The sequence below is a fragment of the Lepidochelys kempii genome, chromosome 1, assembly GCF_965140265.1.
Source record: "Lepidochelys kempii isolate rLepKem1 chromosome 1, rLepKem1.hap2, whole genome shotgun sequence".
Taxonomy (NCBI): domain Eukaryota; kingdom Metazoa; phylum Chordata; order Testudines; family Cheloniidae; genus Lepidochelys; species Lepidochelys kempii.
Genome location: NC_133256.1, coordinates 338,005,618 through 338,020,334, shown reverse-complemented (window position 1 = coordinate 338,020,334; position 14,717 = coordinate 338,005,618). Strand labels below are relative to the sequence as shown.

At 43.5% G+C, this 14,717-nt stretch overlaps 1 protein-coding gene across 9 annotated transcripts in view; it reads right to left on the bottom strand.

Annotated features, from left to right (window-relative positions):
* Nucleotides 1-14,717, bottom strand: part of USP6NL (USP6 N-terminal like) — a 216,290-nt gene that overhangs the window by 29,382 nt on the left and 172,191 nt on the right. For all 9 annotated transcript variants that reach the window (XM_073328781.1, XM_073328776.1, XM_073328783.1 and 6 more), the window contains 2 exons: nucleotides 13,201-13,321; nucleotides 8,758-8,852 (listed from right to left, as the gene is read on the bottom strand). In XM_073328781.1, coding sequence (XP_073184882.1) covers nucleotides 8,758-8,852; nucleotides 13,201-13,321 — 216 coding nt within the window. The remainder of the gene's footprint in view (nucleotides 1-8,757; nucleotides 8,853-13,200; nucleotides 13,322-14,717) is intronic.

Genomic DNA, 14,717 nt, shown 5'->3' with positions numbered 1-14,717 from the left:
ATGGGGGTAAAGGTTCCCAAATATTTAATAAATCTTGACGACAGGCTGAGCAAATGGTTCTGGCTAAAAATTCACCATCTGAGATGATGGGCTAAAATTGTTCCCTATGTTCCTGTGGAAAGTATTCAATAAAAGCCAGTTTATAAAATTATATTTGGCCATGATTACCTATAGTTTGTGATCTGAAATTGCAGGGTCATTGACGAGTAAGATTTCCATTCAAAAAGATCTAGACTCTTTTGGTCCTTGTCATACAGTGTAGACTTGGAGTAGCACTGCTTACCTCATTCATTTATTGCATCTATCACCAGGGAGTTAGGTGTGGAGTGGCAGAACAAAAATTTGGAGTCCTTGGGAAGAACATAATATTTTTTATCCTCCCGTTTACAAGTTGGTGGAATGGTAGCAGGTGTTTGCTGCGCTGTCTTTGGCAGGAACGCCTCATTAACAGGTAACACAACCCTACCGAATGTTGCTGACTTCAAGATTTTAGACCTTGACCTCTTGGAGTCGTATTTGAAGAATGTCAGGTACCTCTTTATAAGGTCCTCAAATTGCCAGAAATTGTCAGCCAGGGACGGTGGTGGAAGCATCATCACCTTATCTGAAGACAAGGCCACCACTCAAATAAGAGTTTGAATGGTGGCCTTCTTATTCACCCTAGCCCCCTACTCCTCCAACTTCGGTTGGTGGGCTGGTTGGGGAGAAGACTGCAAAAAAACTGCAGAATGAAACTGCAGAAAAACCTGAGTGTCTCTGGATTAAGTTTAGAAGAGTGAGCAACAAGGGTGATGTCGTCGTGGGAGTCTGCTATAGACCATCGGACCAGGGGGATGAGGTGGACGAGGCTTTCTTCCGGCAACTAACGGAAGTTACTAGATCGCAGGCCCTGGTTCTTATGGGAGACTTGAATCACCCTGACATCTGCTGGGAGAGCAATACAGCGGTGCACAGACAATCCAGGAAGTTTTTGGAAAGGGTAGGGGACAATTTCCTGGTGCAAGTGCTGAAGGAACCAACTAGGGGCAGAGCTCTTCTTGACCTGCTGCTCACAAACCAGGAAGAATTAGTAGGGGAAGCACAAGTGGATGGGAACCTGGGGGCAGTGACCATGAGATGACTGAGTTCAGGATCCTGACACAGGGAAGAAAGGAGAGCAGCAGAATACGGACCCTGGACTTCAGAAAAGTAGACCTTTGACAACCTCAGGGAACTGATGGGCAGGATCCCCTGGGAGAATAACATGAGGGGGAAAGGAGTCCAGGAAAGCTGGCTGTATTTTAAAGAATCCTTATTGAGGTTACAGGGACAAACCATCCCGATGTGTAGAAAGAACAGTAAATATGGCAGGTGACCAGCTTGGCTTAACAGTGAAATCCTTGCTGATCTTAAACACAAAAAAGAAGCTTACAAGAAGTGGAAGATTGGACAAATGACCAGGGAAGAGTATAAAAATATTGCTCGGGCATGCAGGAGTGAAATCAGGAAGGCCAAATCACACCTGGAGTTGCAGCCAGCAAGAGATGTTAAGAGTAACAAGAAAGGTTTCTTCAGGTATGTTAGCAACAAGAAGAAAGTCAAGGAAAGTATAGGCCCCATACTGAATGAGGGAGGCAACCTAGTGACAGGATGTGGAAAAAGCAAATATACTCAATGCTTTTTTTGCCTCTGTCTTCACGAATAAGGTCAGCTCCCAGACTACTGCACTGGGCAGCACAGCATGGGGAGGAGGTGACCAGCCCTCTGTGGAGAAAGAAGTGGTTCAGGACTATTTAGAAAAGCTGGATGTGCACAAGTCCATGGGGCCGGATGCACTGCATCCGAGAGTGCTAAAGCAGTTGGCGGATGTGATTGAAGAGCCATTGGCCATTATCTTTGAAAACTCATGGAGATCGGGGGAGGTCCCGAACGACTGGAAAAAGACTAATGTAGTGCCCATCTTTTAAAAAGGGAAGGAGGAGGATCCTGGGAAGTACAGGCCAGTCAGCCTCACCTCAGTCCCTGGAAAAATCATGGAGCAGGTCCTCAAGGAATCAATTCTGAAGCACTTAGAGGAGAGGAAAGTGATCGGGAACAGTCAGCATAGATTCACGAAAGGCAAGGCATGCCTGACTAATCTAATTGCCTTCTATGACGAGATAACTGGCTCTGTGGATGAGGGGAAAGCGGTGGACGTGTTGTTCCTTGACTTTAGCAAAGCTTTTGACACGGTCTCCCACAGTATTCTTGCCAGCAAGTTAAAGTTGTATGGGCTGGATGAGTGGACTATAAGGTGGATAGAAAGCTGGCTAGATTGTCGGGCTGAACGGGTAGTGATCAATGGCTCCATGTCTAGTTGGCAGCCAGTATCAAGTGGAGTGCCCCAAGGGTTGGTCCTGGGGCTGGTTTTGTTCAATATCTTCATTAATGATCTGGAGGATGGTGTGGATTGCACCCTCGGCAAGTTTACAGGTGACACTAAACTGGGAGGAGAGGTAAATATGCTGGAGGGGAGGGATAGGACACAGAGGGACCTAGACAAATTAGAGGATTTGGCCAAAAGAAATCTGATGAGGTTCAACAAGGACAAGTGCAGAGTCCTGCACTTAGGATGGAAGAATCCCATGCACCGCTACAGACTAGGGACCGAATGGCTTGGCAGCAGTTCTGCAGAAAAGGACCTAGGGGTTACAGTGGACGAGAAGCTGGATATGAGTCAACAGTGTGCCCTTGTTGCCAAGAAGGCCAATGGCATTTTGGATGTATAAGTAGGGGCATTGCCAGCAGATCGAGGGACGTGATCGTTCCCCTCTATTCGACATTGGTGAGGCCTCATCTGGAGTACTGTGTCCAGTTTTAGGCCACACACTACAAGAAGGATGTGGAAAAATTGGAAAAACGTCCAGCGGAGGGCAACAAAAATGATTAGGGGACTGGAACATGTGACTTATGAGGAGAGGCTGAGGGAACTGGGATTGTTTAGTCTGCAGAAGAGAAGAATGAGGGGGGATTTGATATCTGCTTTCAACTACCTGAAAGGGGGTTCCAAAGAGGATGGATCTAGACTGTTCTCAGTGGTAGCAGATGACAGAATGAGGAGTAACGATCTCAAGTTGCAGTGGGGGAGGCTTAGGTTGGATATTAGGAAAAACTTTTTCACTAGGAGGGTGGTGAAACACTGGAATGCGTTACCTAGGGAGGTGGTGGAATCTCCTTCCTCAGAAGTTTTTACGGTCAGGCTTGAGAAAGCCCTGGCTGGGATGATTTAGTTGGGGATTGGTCCTGCTTTGAGCAGGGGGTTGCACTGGATGACCTCCTGAGGTCCCTTCCAACCCTGATATTCTATGATTCTATGAAGACTATTGGAAAACTCTAGCCTTCCTATGTGTTGGAGTCAGGGGTGTGGCAAACTGCTGCCGATACACAGCCCACAGATCTCAGTATGGCCATTGAGAGAGCTCATATGGGAGAGGGGGTGAGATTCACAGTCAGTTCCACCACACTTCTTGTTGTGCACAAGGTTCTTTCTACAAGCGTCAAAGAGCAGGTTCCTATGCAGATGCGTAGGAGAACCCCATACCGAGACAGAAAACACTAACTGGAAGTCTCCTTCATCCTCCTCAATAACCTCTAATGGGGGGTGGGGGGGAGAAAGGGGAAGAGAAACAGCAGAAAAGGGTAGGCAGTCCTTTGGTAAGAGAGCGTGATGGTAATCCAAAGATTGGGGTTTCGGTACCAAGCAACACTCAGTACCTATGAGCAGCATAGACTCCAGTTTCTCCATCACTGACAACTCACTAGAGTACCTGAATTCCTGCTGTATTGAGTAGATCACTACTGATGTGGTACCCAAAGATGTACCATTGACTGGGAGCATACTGTACAGGGGCCAATGGTGCCTGGTGCCTTGGTATGCCCAGTACCAACGGTGCAAAACAGAGAGGTACCAATGGCAGAGCTGTGTCAGAGGGTACCAGTCTGCAGAAGTGCTTATCCTCGCCCCCCTTGTCCCTCAGACAGTGATGGGGCCCTGTCAGAGCTATGTTCTTCTTTAGAGCTCTGGGACTTTCCAGCCTCGCCAGTACTGGAGGAAGTGTTATGAGAGAACAGGACTTGACATAACTGTAGCCATCTTGTGTATTCAGCCACCATTCCTTTGAAGTGAGTACACCACGTAGTCAGGAATAATTTGGTCTTTGCCAAAGCAAGCAGACAAAACAGCTGCACAGCTGCAGTGTTGCTAATAAGGATTGACAAAGTGACAGATTCATGAAAATGGGAGAGGATGTGAATAGCTGACCTTGGATCTGTGATCATGAGGTTTTTTTTGCTGGAAATTGTTTTGCTGATAAGTAGAATTATGAGTTCTTTGTTGTTACTAGGGAAATTGTTAGCCCACTAGAGGTTACTGTAAGTTATGTGCTTTGTATTGAGCAATCTATAAAAAGATTACTTAGAGTGTACAATGTGGAGAAGTTCGGAGAGAGATTATGACGAGCTAGGAGACTGACATCCAACTTCCCAGTGGCTAGGACGAAGGTGGGCCACCAGAAACCTGCTGCTGACCACTCATCACCATCTTAGTCTTTGGGTAACTATATCTGGGGTGCTCTAGACTATTGTTATTTTAGATGTGTGCTTGGGACTCAATAAAAACAAGGATTTTTGGGTGAAAGCACTCTTGTGTGTACCAATCATGTAGCACACTGAGAAGCTGTGTCCCCATTGAATTATGTCCTGAAGCCGCTTGGAAAACAAAGACTATTTACCATAGTTTTGGGTTCAGAAAACCCCAGGTAACAGAGGAGTCTTTTGCATCTATGGTATTGAGTTGAGAGGTTGAGGACTTTTAGGAGCCAGCTCCTTACAATGAGAGTTCAAGCTCCTCTTCTTCAAAGCTTCCCCTGAGGCCTCCATTGTCTTCCTTCTTAGGGGAAACCTGTGGTGAGACTTAAGGGGTTGCTGGTGGATGGAATCTTCTGAGCTGACTCAGAAGCAGTTGAAAAGAGCACTCCATCACCAGCAGCCTCAATTTAATCTCCCTGTCCCTCCTTGCTTTGGATTTGGGGGCCAGGCAGAAGTTGCACTTCTGGGAGACATCGGACTCTCCCAAGCAATGGACACACCTGTAGTGGCTGTTGCTAACCAGGATAGCCTCTTGACAAGACAGGCAATGTTTGAAACCTGGCGAGCCAGGCCTGCTCTGCCAGGAGAGTAAGGCTCCCAGGAGGAAGGGGAGGAAGATGAAAGAAAGTCAATCCTTTCACTATTTAGATCCTTTACAGTTAGTTACATATGACAACTAACACAAAACTAATACTAAACCCCAAAACTACAGCTAAAGTGAATAGCCGAGGCATGTTCATGGTAGATGCGCTAAGGCTCCATCTCAGTCCGAGGTGATTCAGAAGGAACTGAGGGCAGTTCACCCACACAGGCCCACCGACAGGGGAGCAGGGCAAAGGAGGCAATTGCCCAGGGGCCTGGGCCATTTTAAAGGGCCTGGGGGGCCCAGCCACCACCGCAGTAGCAGCAGCAACCGGGAGCCCTGGGCCCCTTTAAATCACACAGGTGCGCACCCAAGTCCCAGCACCTGCCGTGGGCTGCAGAGTGGTTCTGCTGGGCTGGCCCACGAGGCTCTGTGCACCACGCCGGACAGTGCTGGGGCAGGAGGGGCCCTGGGCAGCCGGAGGGTGAGTCGGGCAGTAGCCCCTGAGCTGTGCCGGGGGGCAGAGCTGACCTGGCTGTGGCAACCATTGCTGCAACTTTGTAACCAGGAGCAAAACTTTCTGCATCCATGTGAGTGAGCCGGGGGGTAGGAGTTGCCGGGCTGGGAACAGAGTGTGGGAGCTAAGCTCAGAGGGTAGAGCTGGGGGAAGAGGAACCGGGCTGGGGATGGCTGTAGGGAGCCAGGCTGGGAAAGGAAAAGAGCAGGGTAGGGGGCACAGTGCTAGGCAGGGACAACTTGGGGGGGTGAGGGGGGAGAGGAAAAGAGCGGGGGGCAGACTCGAGATCAGACTCAGGATCCAGCAGCCACTGGTCCAACATCTGCAGCAAAGGCGCTGACAGCACACCGCTGGGTGCTGGCTGGGCTTTGTCTGGGGTCCACCAGGAGGAGAAGAGTGGGTCTTGGAAGGGGGAGGGGAGGGTGTTTCAGTGACAGCGCTGGGCTGGTGTGTGTGGGGGGGGAAGGGGTATTTGAGGCTATTTTGATTTGGGGCTGGGGGCTGTTCTTTGGCTGATCTCATTAGTGGATTATCTCTGGTATTTGGAGATGGTTTGGGGGTGATGGGATGATTGAAGATCGGGGCTGGTAGATCGGTAGCTGGTAGTTGCTGTTGGGACTGTTGTAAAGGGAACAGTGATGGGAGTCTCACCAGAGGATTTATTTATGTTCACTCATAATAATCCTGGTGGATGCTCCCTCACTGACCATTTTAAAATCAAGATCTAAAAAAATCTGTTGTGGAAATTATTTTTGGGAAGTTCAGTGGCCTGGGTTATGCAGGAGGTCAGACTCACCCGTCTGGCCTCGGAATCTATGAATAAGAATGTAACACTCCAAAAAGAGCTTCAGCTGGTGCATGAGTAACATGTCAAAGAGGGACATACAAGCCTTGGGGGATTATCGTGAGAATTTTCATACATCCACAGCTGTGGGTTTAAAAAACTCAAGAGTGCACAGTCGGTAAATTTAATCATTATTTTGGTCACTGGTTAATGTTGGGACCCTCCGCCTCCCATATATTAGTACTCTGTTTCAGCCAGACTTTCAGTGGGGATTTTCCTTCATGTTCTGGGTGGGAAATTGGCAGAGGGATGGGGATTAGCTGGAACATAAAGTCACAATGAATTTGGCTCAGGGAGATTAAATGACTTGCCTAAGGAAACCCAATGAATCAGTGGCACAGAGATAGAACCCAGAGATAAAACCCAGTGTGCTGCTCTAACCTTTAGGCAACATTATATTAAGTGTTCCCTAAATTAGGCATTTATATTTTTAAAGGAACCTCAGTTTGGCCTCCTTTTCAGATTGTTGCATATGCAAATGATTACGTGTGCAGAATTATATGCCACAAATGTAGAGTGTTGGGGTTCTTTTAGCTGTAGGCTTTAGGAATGGGTCAAACAGCTTGACTGCCTTTTAGTGTATTTATTGTCATGTCTTGGAAGTTCATACTTATTTCTGGGAAGAGTTTTTATACAGAGATGATGGATGATCCTGGGGGTTCAGCAATAGGAGCTCTGTGTTCAATTCTCTGCCCTAGACTTCCTGCCTCCCACGGCTGGAGTGTGCAGTGGGGGCAGTGTAGGGCTGCCTATGATGGCACAATGCAGTGCCCATGGCAAGGGAATTCTCTGGCTGCTTGTGGGCTAGTTTGGGTGGGGCCGGGGGGACAGAATGCCACCTTGGATAAATCAAAATCTCCCTGGGCCTCAATTTCCTAACTGTAAAATGGGGATAATCCTTGTTTGTCTTGTCTCTTTAAACTGTATTCTCTGTAGGGCAGGGAACTGTCTCCATGAGCATGTACAGCACCCTGCACAACAGGACCCTGATCTCAGTTGGGACTTATAGGTCCTACTGTAATACAAATCCATAAATAACAACAGCTGTAATGGTTCCCCACTGGGACCTGAGTTATGGTGTTTGCATGCTGAAGTACCTTTGGATACATTCTTAGTCTTTTGACTGGTTGTCTGGAAATACCTTTAAAAAAAAAAAAGGCAAGTCTCAGCTGGTTACTAGGGCATTAGGTTACCCCTGGCCTGGTGAAGGAGGGGGAGAGGGAATTTTTCAGTGTTGAGACATTGCACTGCAGATTCCAGACACAGAGCCTTCAGGTAGTGACACAGTTACAGAAAATGCCATTTATTCTGCCTCATCCTCCAAAAGGCCAATGAGAGGAAACTCATTTTGGGATATAATGGGGAAGAGGCTGAGTGGTATCTGAGAAACAAACGAATTCTGAAGCAGCTCTGGAGCTTGCACCAGTCCCAGGTGGATGGGAAAGGCAGCTAGATGGAGACCCATGGGGAAGAGCTGAAAGTTAGGCTCTCTGTGGTTGGCAAATGTGTATTAGAGAAAATGATCCATAGAAACACAGACAGTAGGAGACTGGAAAGAAGCAAAGGTTCTCCTGAGCCCAACGGTAGGAGATGCCGCACCCATCCATTCTAGGGGGCCCACTAACTGTTCTGCCCTGGGGCCCAGAATTGCTGTCAGTGGGCCTGCCCCATATACGCTTGTATGAGGCATAAGGATACACTGGATGCAAGAGCTTGCCAAGCATACACTGCTAACGGAAAATCTCTGATCAAGGGCTCAAGAGGTACATGAGCACCTGACGTGGAGCACCCATAGGGACACTACTCAAAGAAGAGTAAGCTGTCTGATTACAAAGTCTCCTTGGCCCAGAGGCACTGTGTGGTCAGTTCTGCACATGATAAATCCTTTACAAAGGGTGTTCAGTGCCCAGGGGGTTGCTAAATAGTAAAATCTTGAATTGCATTTACTGGAAACACAAATATTTTCAGGAAACCAGCACTCAGAGTTGTGACTCTCAATCTGATTATTTTAAGAGCCCAATCAATGTCCCAATTCAGCCAAGACTCCATGACTTCATTCATATAACATCAATAGGACTTTTGCCGGTTAGAACCCAACATCCATCCCCGAAATTCGTACCATTCTAAATCAACAGATTGGACTGGACTGAAACAAGATGATTGGCTTTAGTGCAATAAATACTACTTTTATCTGGCAGATTTACTTACGAAGTGTTGCTTAAGTTTAGACAAAAACTTCTTCAATATTTTCTCATGATGTTCTTGAAACCGCAAGAGTTTTGGAAAACCAGGAACAAAAAAGCCTAGGAAAAAAAGAGCAAACATGCAGCATGTAACAGGGATAAGTTTCACAAAAAATTATCTACAAGATCTCTAAAGATTTAAAAGTGTGTTGGTTTCAATTACACAAAGTTTCAATTACACAATTACACTCAAAATAATTTATACAGTACATTTTACTACATTGATGCAAGAATAAGTGTAGGTTTTATTGTTCAAGCTACTGTGGTAAAATCTCAACCATTTTCCTATTGCCTATTTTCAATTTAATAATAGCTATGATGGATACAAGCTGCATCAACTCTGATTTAGTCTGCACCACTGTAAAAGCACATGGCAAACAGCCTTTTTTTTTTTTTAAATGACAGATTCCAAAAAAGGTTAAAAACAGAAATCTGAAGCGTGGTTTTGCCCTCAACAGTGAGCAAAGAAAGGCACCTTCTTAGCAAGTCTGCTCTCCATGTGTATTCACAGGACAGACACAAACCACACAGCTGCCAGAACTTGTGCAGCAGCAAGGTTAAAGAGAATGAGAATATTAGGCAGGGCTCCCCACACAGATGTAGAATTAATAAGGAGAGAGCATAATTTGAAGACCATGGGCTTGTACAGTGAAATTAAGGGCATAGGTAACCTGCAAAAACTTTATTGGTGATATGTCTGAGAATGCAAGCACCCAGATTGAATTTCATTGCTTCAGTTGAGTTTGCAGGGCAGGCAACGAGGGGAAAAACACATTTCTACTTGTAAACTGAGATAGCTGATATGGAAGTTAGTGAGGCAAGGTGGGTGAGGTAATATCTTGTATTGGATCAACTTCTGTTGGTGAAAGTAGGAAGCTTTTCAACTTATACAGAGCTCTTCTTCCTGGTATTTTTTCAGCAAAGGTAGTCCAATAAAAGAATATTACCTCACCCACCCTGCCTCTCTATTATCCTGAGACCAACATGGCTACAACACTGCAAACAACATGGAAGTTAGTGGCATAATAAAAAAGGACCCCAAAATACTATTTTAACGGAACCAGTTTTCAGAATAGAATCAAATTTTAAAACCAAAAGACGCCTTCTGGCCAGTTGCCAATTCAATAATTAAGGACAATATACAGAGTGACTAAATATTAAGATCTCCTATCTCAGAATCATGGAACGTATGTTAATATAGCGACTCCTCTGTCATATGAAAAAAGGAATGTCTGATGTTACCTACATTCAGCTAAGCAAAATTGTTCTCTTTTTACATAAACTGTGAATCAGTACCTCAAAACTAATTGCACATCATTAATAATATTCAAAGGTACTGCCGCTCTTTCCCTTCATACACCAATTCTTTAGCCTGAATCTGGAAAATAGTTATGGAAATCCTAAGGGAAACAGCTTTCAAAAATCTAAATCATTTTCATGGTCAGCTACCTACATTTTATGATTTGGAGACTGCAGTGTAGATGTACCCTTACAGTCAAATTCATCCCTTGATTTCAGTGGACTTATACCAGGGGTTAGTCAGGTTGTGTATTTTGAGAGACACTTGGTTGCACTGGAAAAACAGCCTGAGTCCCCAGGTCACGGGTGGGGGGCCGATGAAGCAAAGTGCTTTGTTTATTATAGGGAGGAACTTTTTAGCCCTGCTACTCTAGGCAGCACCTTTTTTAATTGCACTATTCAGCCATCACTATCAGCCACTGATTTGAGTTCAATCGTTGAGGGGGCCATTTAGGGATCTGGGGCAAAAATTGGGGGATTGGTCCTGCTTTGAGCAGGGGGTTGGACTAGATGACCTCCTGAGGTCCCTTCCAACCCTGATATTCTATGACTCTATGACTTCAGAGAGTGATGTCTTGATCATGGGCATCTAGTGTGAGAAGAGACAGCTCCCCCCGGTTTAGAATTGAAACACACGCATAGCAACAATTTAGAATTGAAATAGTTTAAGGGCTGCTTTTTTAAAGATGTACACAGGAAGAAATGCAAACAGCAATGTGCATGCACACTTCACGTAAATCAATTTGAAAGTTTACTCTTTAGCATCTTCAGTGTTTACAGTAATGCCTTCACTGCTATAAATGGATTTTAGGTATATAAACTGAAGTGCATTTGATTATTTGAGGGCGGGGGTATTATTCATTCAAACTATAGTTAAGGTTATATGTTAGCATATCTATAAACACAAACTTCCCCACCAGCGTGTTGTAAGGGTTAGTTAATACTTCTAAAGCACTTAAGACCTTCCATTTGAGAATCTCAAAGTGCTAAGTATTCTATTAATCACATTTTTAGAGATTTTTTAGCCCTAATAGAAAAGAATTTGCTCCAAGCTCAAACTTGTAAAGCAATAATTTGGCCTGGGCGGGAATATTTTAAAACAAATTTCATAAAATTAAATCCAGCCATTTTCATTTTATGCAGGTGATGGTAATGGTTTGTGAGGGGGAGATGGGACACACTTATTTTTATTCGATTCTATTTATTCCAGCCTGCTCATAGCACAATTGTTCATATATGTAAAAATGTGCATGCCCAGCTCTGGCAGTAGTGTTTGTTAGCTACCAGCTCAGTGCAGACAAGCAAAAGGAGCATACACTCATGGCCATGAAAACACACAGCAACCCTCATGGAGCTCCTTCACCATCAGCCAGTTGGGAGCACTTGGGCTCACTGTAGCAGTATGAAATGACCCTGCAAAAGCTAATCGCTTTAGACATTTATTCTATGGGAGTTCCTCAGAGGCGTCATGTTAAGAGCACAAATCTTACGGCAAGAATCTCTCCTGGTAACAGTGTGATGTGCCCAAACACCAACATTTAGAATCTGGAGGACATTCTTTATCCTATTTAATAGTTTATAGAAGACTAGCTTTTGGCCCAAAAGAGCATCCTTGGGGTGGGGTGGTGGGGGAAAGCCTACAGGTGTACAGGGGTCATATGTACTACAGATGGATAAACAAGTTTGGAAAATAATAAGAATAGATTAGTTTAGTTTACATTGGTTTGGAAAAGGTACAGAGAAGGACAACAAAAATGATTAAGGGTACGGAACAGCTTCTGTAGGAGGAGAGATTAAAAAGTCGGTGACTGGGCTCAGAAGAGGCTATGACAGAGGTCTATAAAATGAAAAATGGTGTGGAGACAATGAGTAGGGAAGTGTAATATTACCCTTCACAGGACACAAAAACCAGGGGTCACCCAATGAAATTAATAGTCAGCAAGTAAACACAAATATGAGGAAGTACTTCTTCACACAACACAAGTCAACCTGTGTGACTCATTGCCAGGGGATGTGGTGAAGGTCAAAAGTATAACTGGATTCAAAAAAGAATTAGATAAGTTCATGAGGAAAGGTCCAGGACAGTCAGGGCTGCAACCCCATGCTCCAGATGTCCCTAACCCTCGAACTGTCGGAAGCTGGGAGTGGATGACAAGGGATGGCTCACTCAATAATTGCCCTATTCCATTCATTCCTTCTGAAACATTTGGCACTGGCCACTGTCAGAAGGTAAAGAACACATAGAAAATACTAAAATTTAAAAGTAACAAATAAAATAGAGAGAAAACACAATTATATTTAAGTAGCAAAATGGTGGAACGATAGAATTCTGTGTGAGGCAGAGATAAAGCTTGCCAACAGTTTACCCTTAGCTCAGACCATTGTGCCTACCTACAGCATTAGTTTTAACTGAGGATTTCCAGGTTTGCCAGTTGATGTCACAGCCGTTTAACAGGTTTTTTTATATAATTTTCATTATTATTCTATTGCTATATAAATGTCTGCATAACCGAATTTCGACACTGCCAGGCAAAGATAACTGAAGTAACTTCCATGAATATCAGCAATGAAGTCCAGAAACACAGTCCTTAGAATAAATACCTGTAAGTGCAGCATTTAACATAGAATAGCAGCTTTATCAGCATTTTACAAGGCTCTGACAAAGTGGCATTTGTAACATTACTGTACAGAACAAATCAGTGGCACTAAGAGCTGAAGCAGAGACACTGGTACACTTAAACAAAGTGACAGCTCTAAGAGAACTTTTGGGTATTTTCCCAGAATAAATTACACACACACAAATCTTTTAATGGGACACAAGCAGAATAACATTAGAGGATGGGAAATTTTCATTGATGACTACTCGTAGAATATAACCTATAAAACAATCATATAGGAAATTGCAGATAAGTGTTAACCATATATATTAAGAGATTATTAAGCATCATTTGTACTGCAGGAGCATGCAATAGCCCCACACAAGATAACGGCCCCGCTGTGCTAGGCACTGATCACACACAAATGGATATGGCCCCTGTCTCAAACAATTTATTATCTAATTAGGACACGTTGAAATTTAAATGGTACTGCATGAACTGAAATTCCATACCATGCATAGCATGTTTAGGACCTGAGAGTAGTTTCACCAGGGCCCAGAAGGCATCTTCTTCATTCATGTACATGAGGAGTAAAGCTGTGATCTGGCTCATTCCCTGACAGTATCCAACCTCCTGAAATGTAGAGGACAGGAAACATTAACTTTGTAAACAAGCAAAAGAACTATTTGTGTATTTTTTAACATGAGAAAATACACCATTTTTGGAATAAGCTCTCTAAATATTGCAAACCCACACACCACTCAAATTTTCATGGTTAAAATTTTCCTTTAAACTCCATTACCATGGCTATTCAAAGACAAAACATATTCTACTAGAAGGGATAATTCACTGTCTTCCAACTGGTGCTTGAACTGGCTTTGGCCTTTCATTAAAATACAATATATTTGTACACTAAATCCTTTATTTTAAAATGTTTGCATATAATTTATATGAACCTACACCCAGAACAGATGTGTTTTCTATTCTCCATGTGGAGCAGCACAACATATAGCAAGAAGATATTGCAGATACATAAACATGTGAGACAGAGAAATCTCTCCTCTTATTCAAAAACTGTAGCAATGAAAAACAGGAAACCCCACAAGGCTACTGTACTAATATATTAACTCCTATGGTGGGAACCAGCAATAAGAAACATCAGACTGCTTAAGTAAGGATTATTACTGACTTTACAAAACCAGCTGCTAATGTATATTTGATGAGAAAGAGATAATTATTGAGAAAGTCTTTTTGACAGATGGGTTCGTCGCAAGAACTTTGGCCAAGGAAGCCTTTTAATTTGCTTTAATGCCGAAAGATAAAAAGGAAACTAGCTAAGAAGTCTGAAACAACTGTGATATAAGAGAAAAAAATACAACAAGCCTAAATACTAATCTTTTTCTACTTGTTTAAACACTGCCAATGTTTATACAATATCCATTGATTTTAAACAGCATCTTTCATGTAATATAAATTGTGCTGTGGAAAACAAAAAAAGTCCCTGCTATCAGAGTTTTAACCCTAAACACCATACAATCAAAAATCTAGGGCACCTATTAAATCGCAGAAAACTTAATTCTAGAATTAAAAACAGTAATATTAGCTTCTTCTTGCACCAAAAGAGAGAGCTTTCAATCTGGTGAGAGCAAAACTAAAACTTCTTTTAAATAGATATGATGCTGGAAGGGAAGCAAAGTGATATTTAAGAATGATGACCTCTATAATTACTTATAATGAGAATAATCCTGCAAACATTTCTGCATAGACTCAGCTCTACATATGGTCTCATTGACTTAATTAGAACTACTCATGTGTTAAGTTACACACAATTATAAAAATGTTTGCAGAATGGGGGCATAATGTGTAAGCACAGAAGTGGACATCTGACAACATTTACATTACTTATGTTTTTAATAGGCAACTCAGACTTAGATGCTACAAACCTGGAACATTTCTGGCATATAACATGAGATCTAAAAACCCCATTCAGGAAAGCATCGCCATTCATGATAGGAATGAAAAACTTACC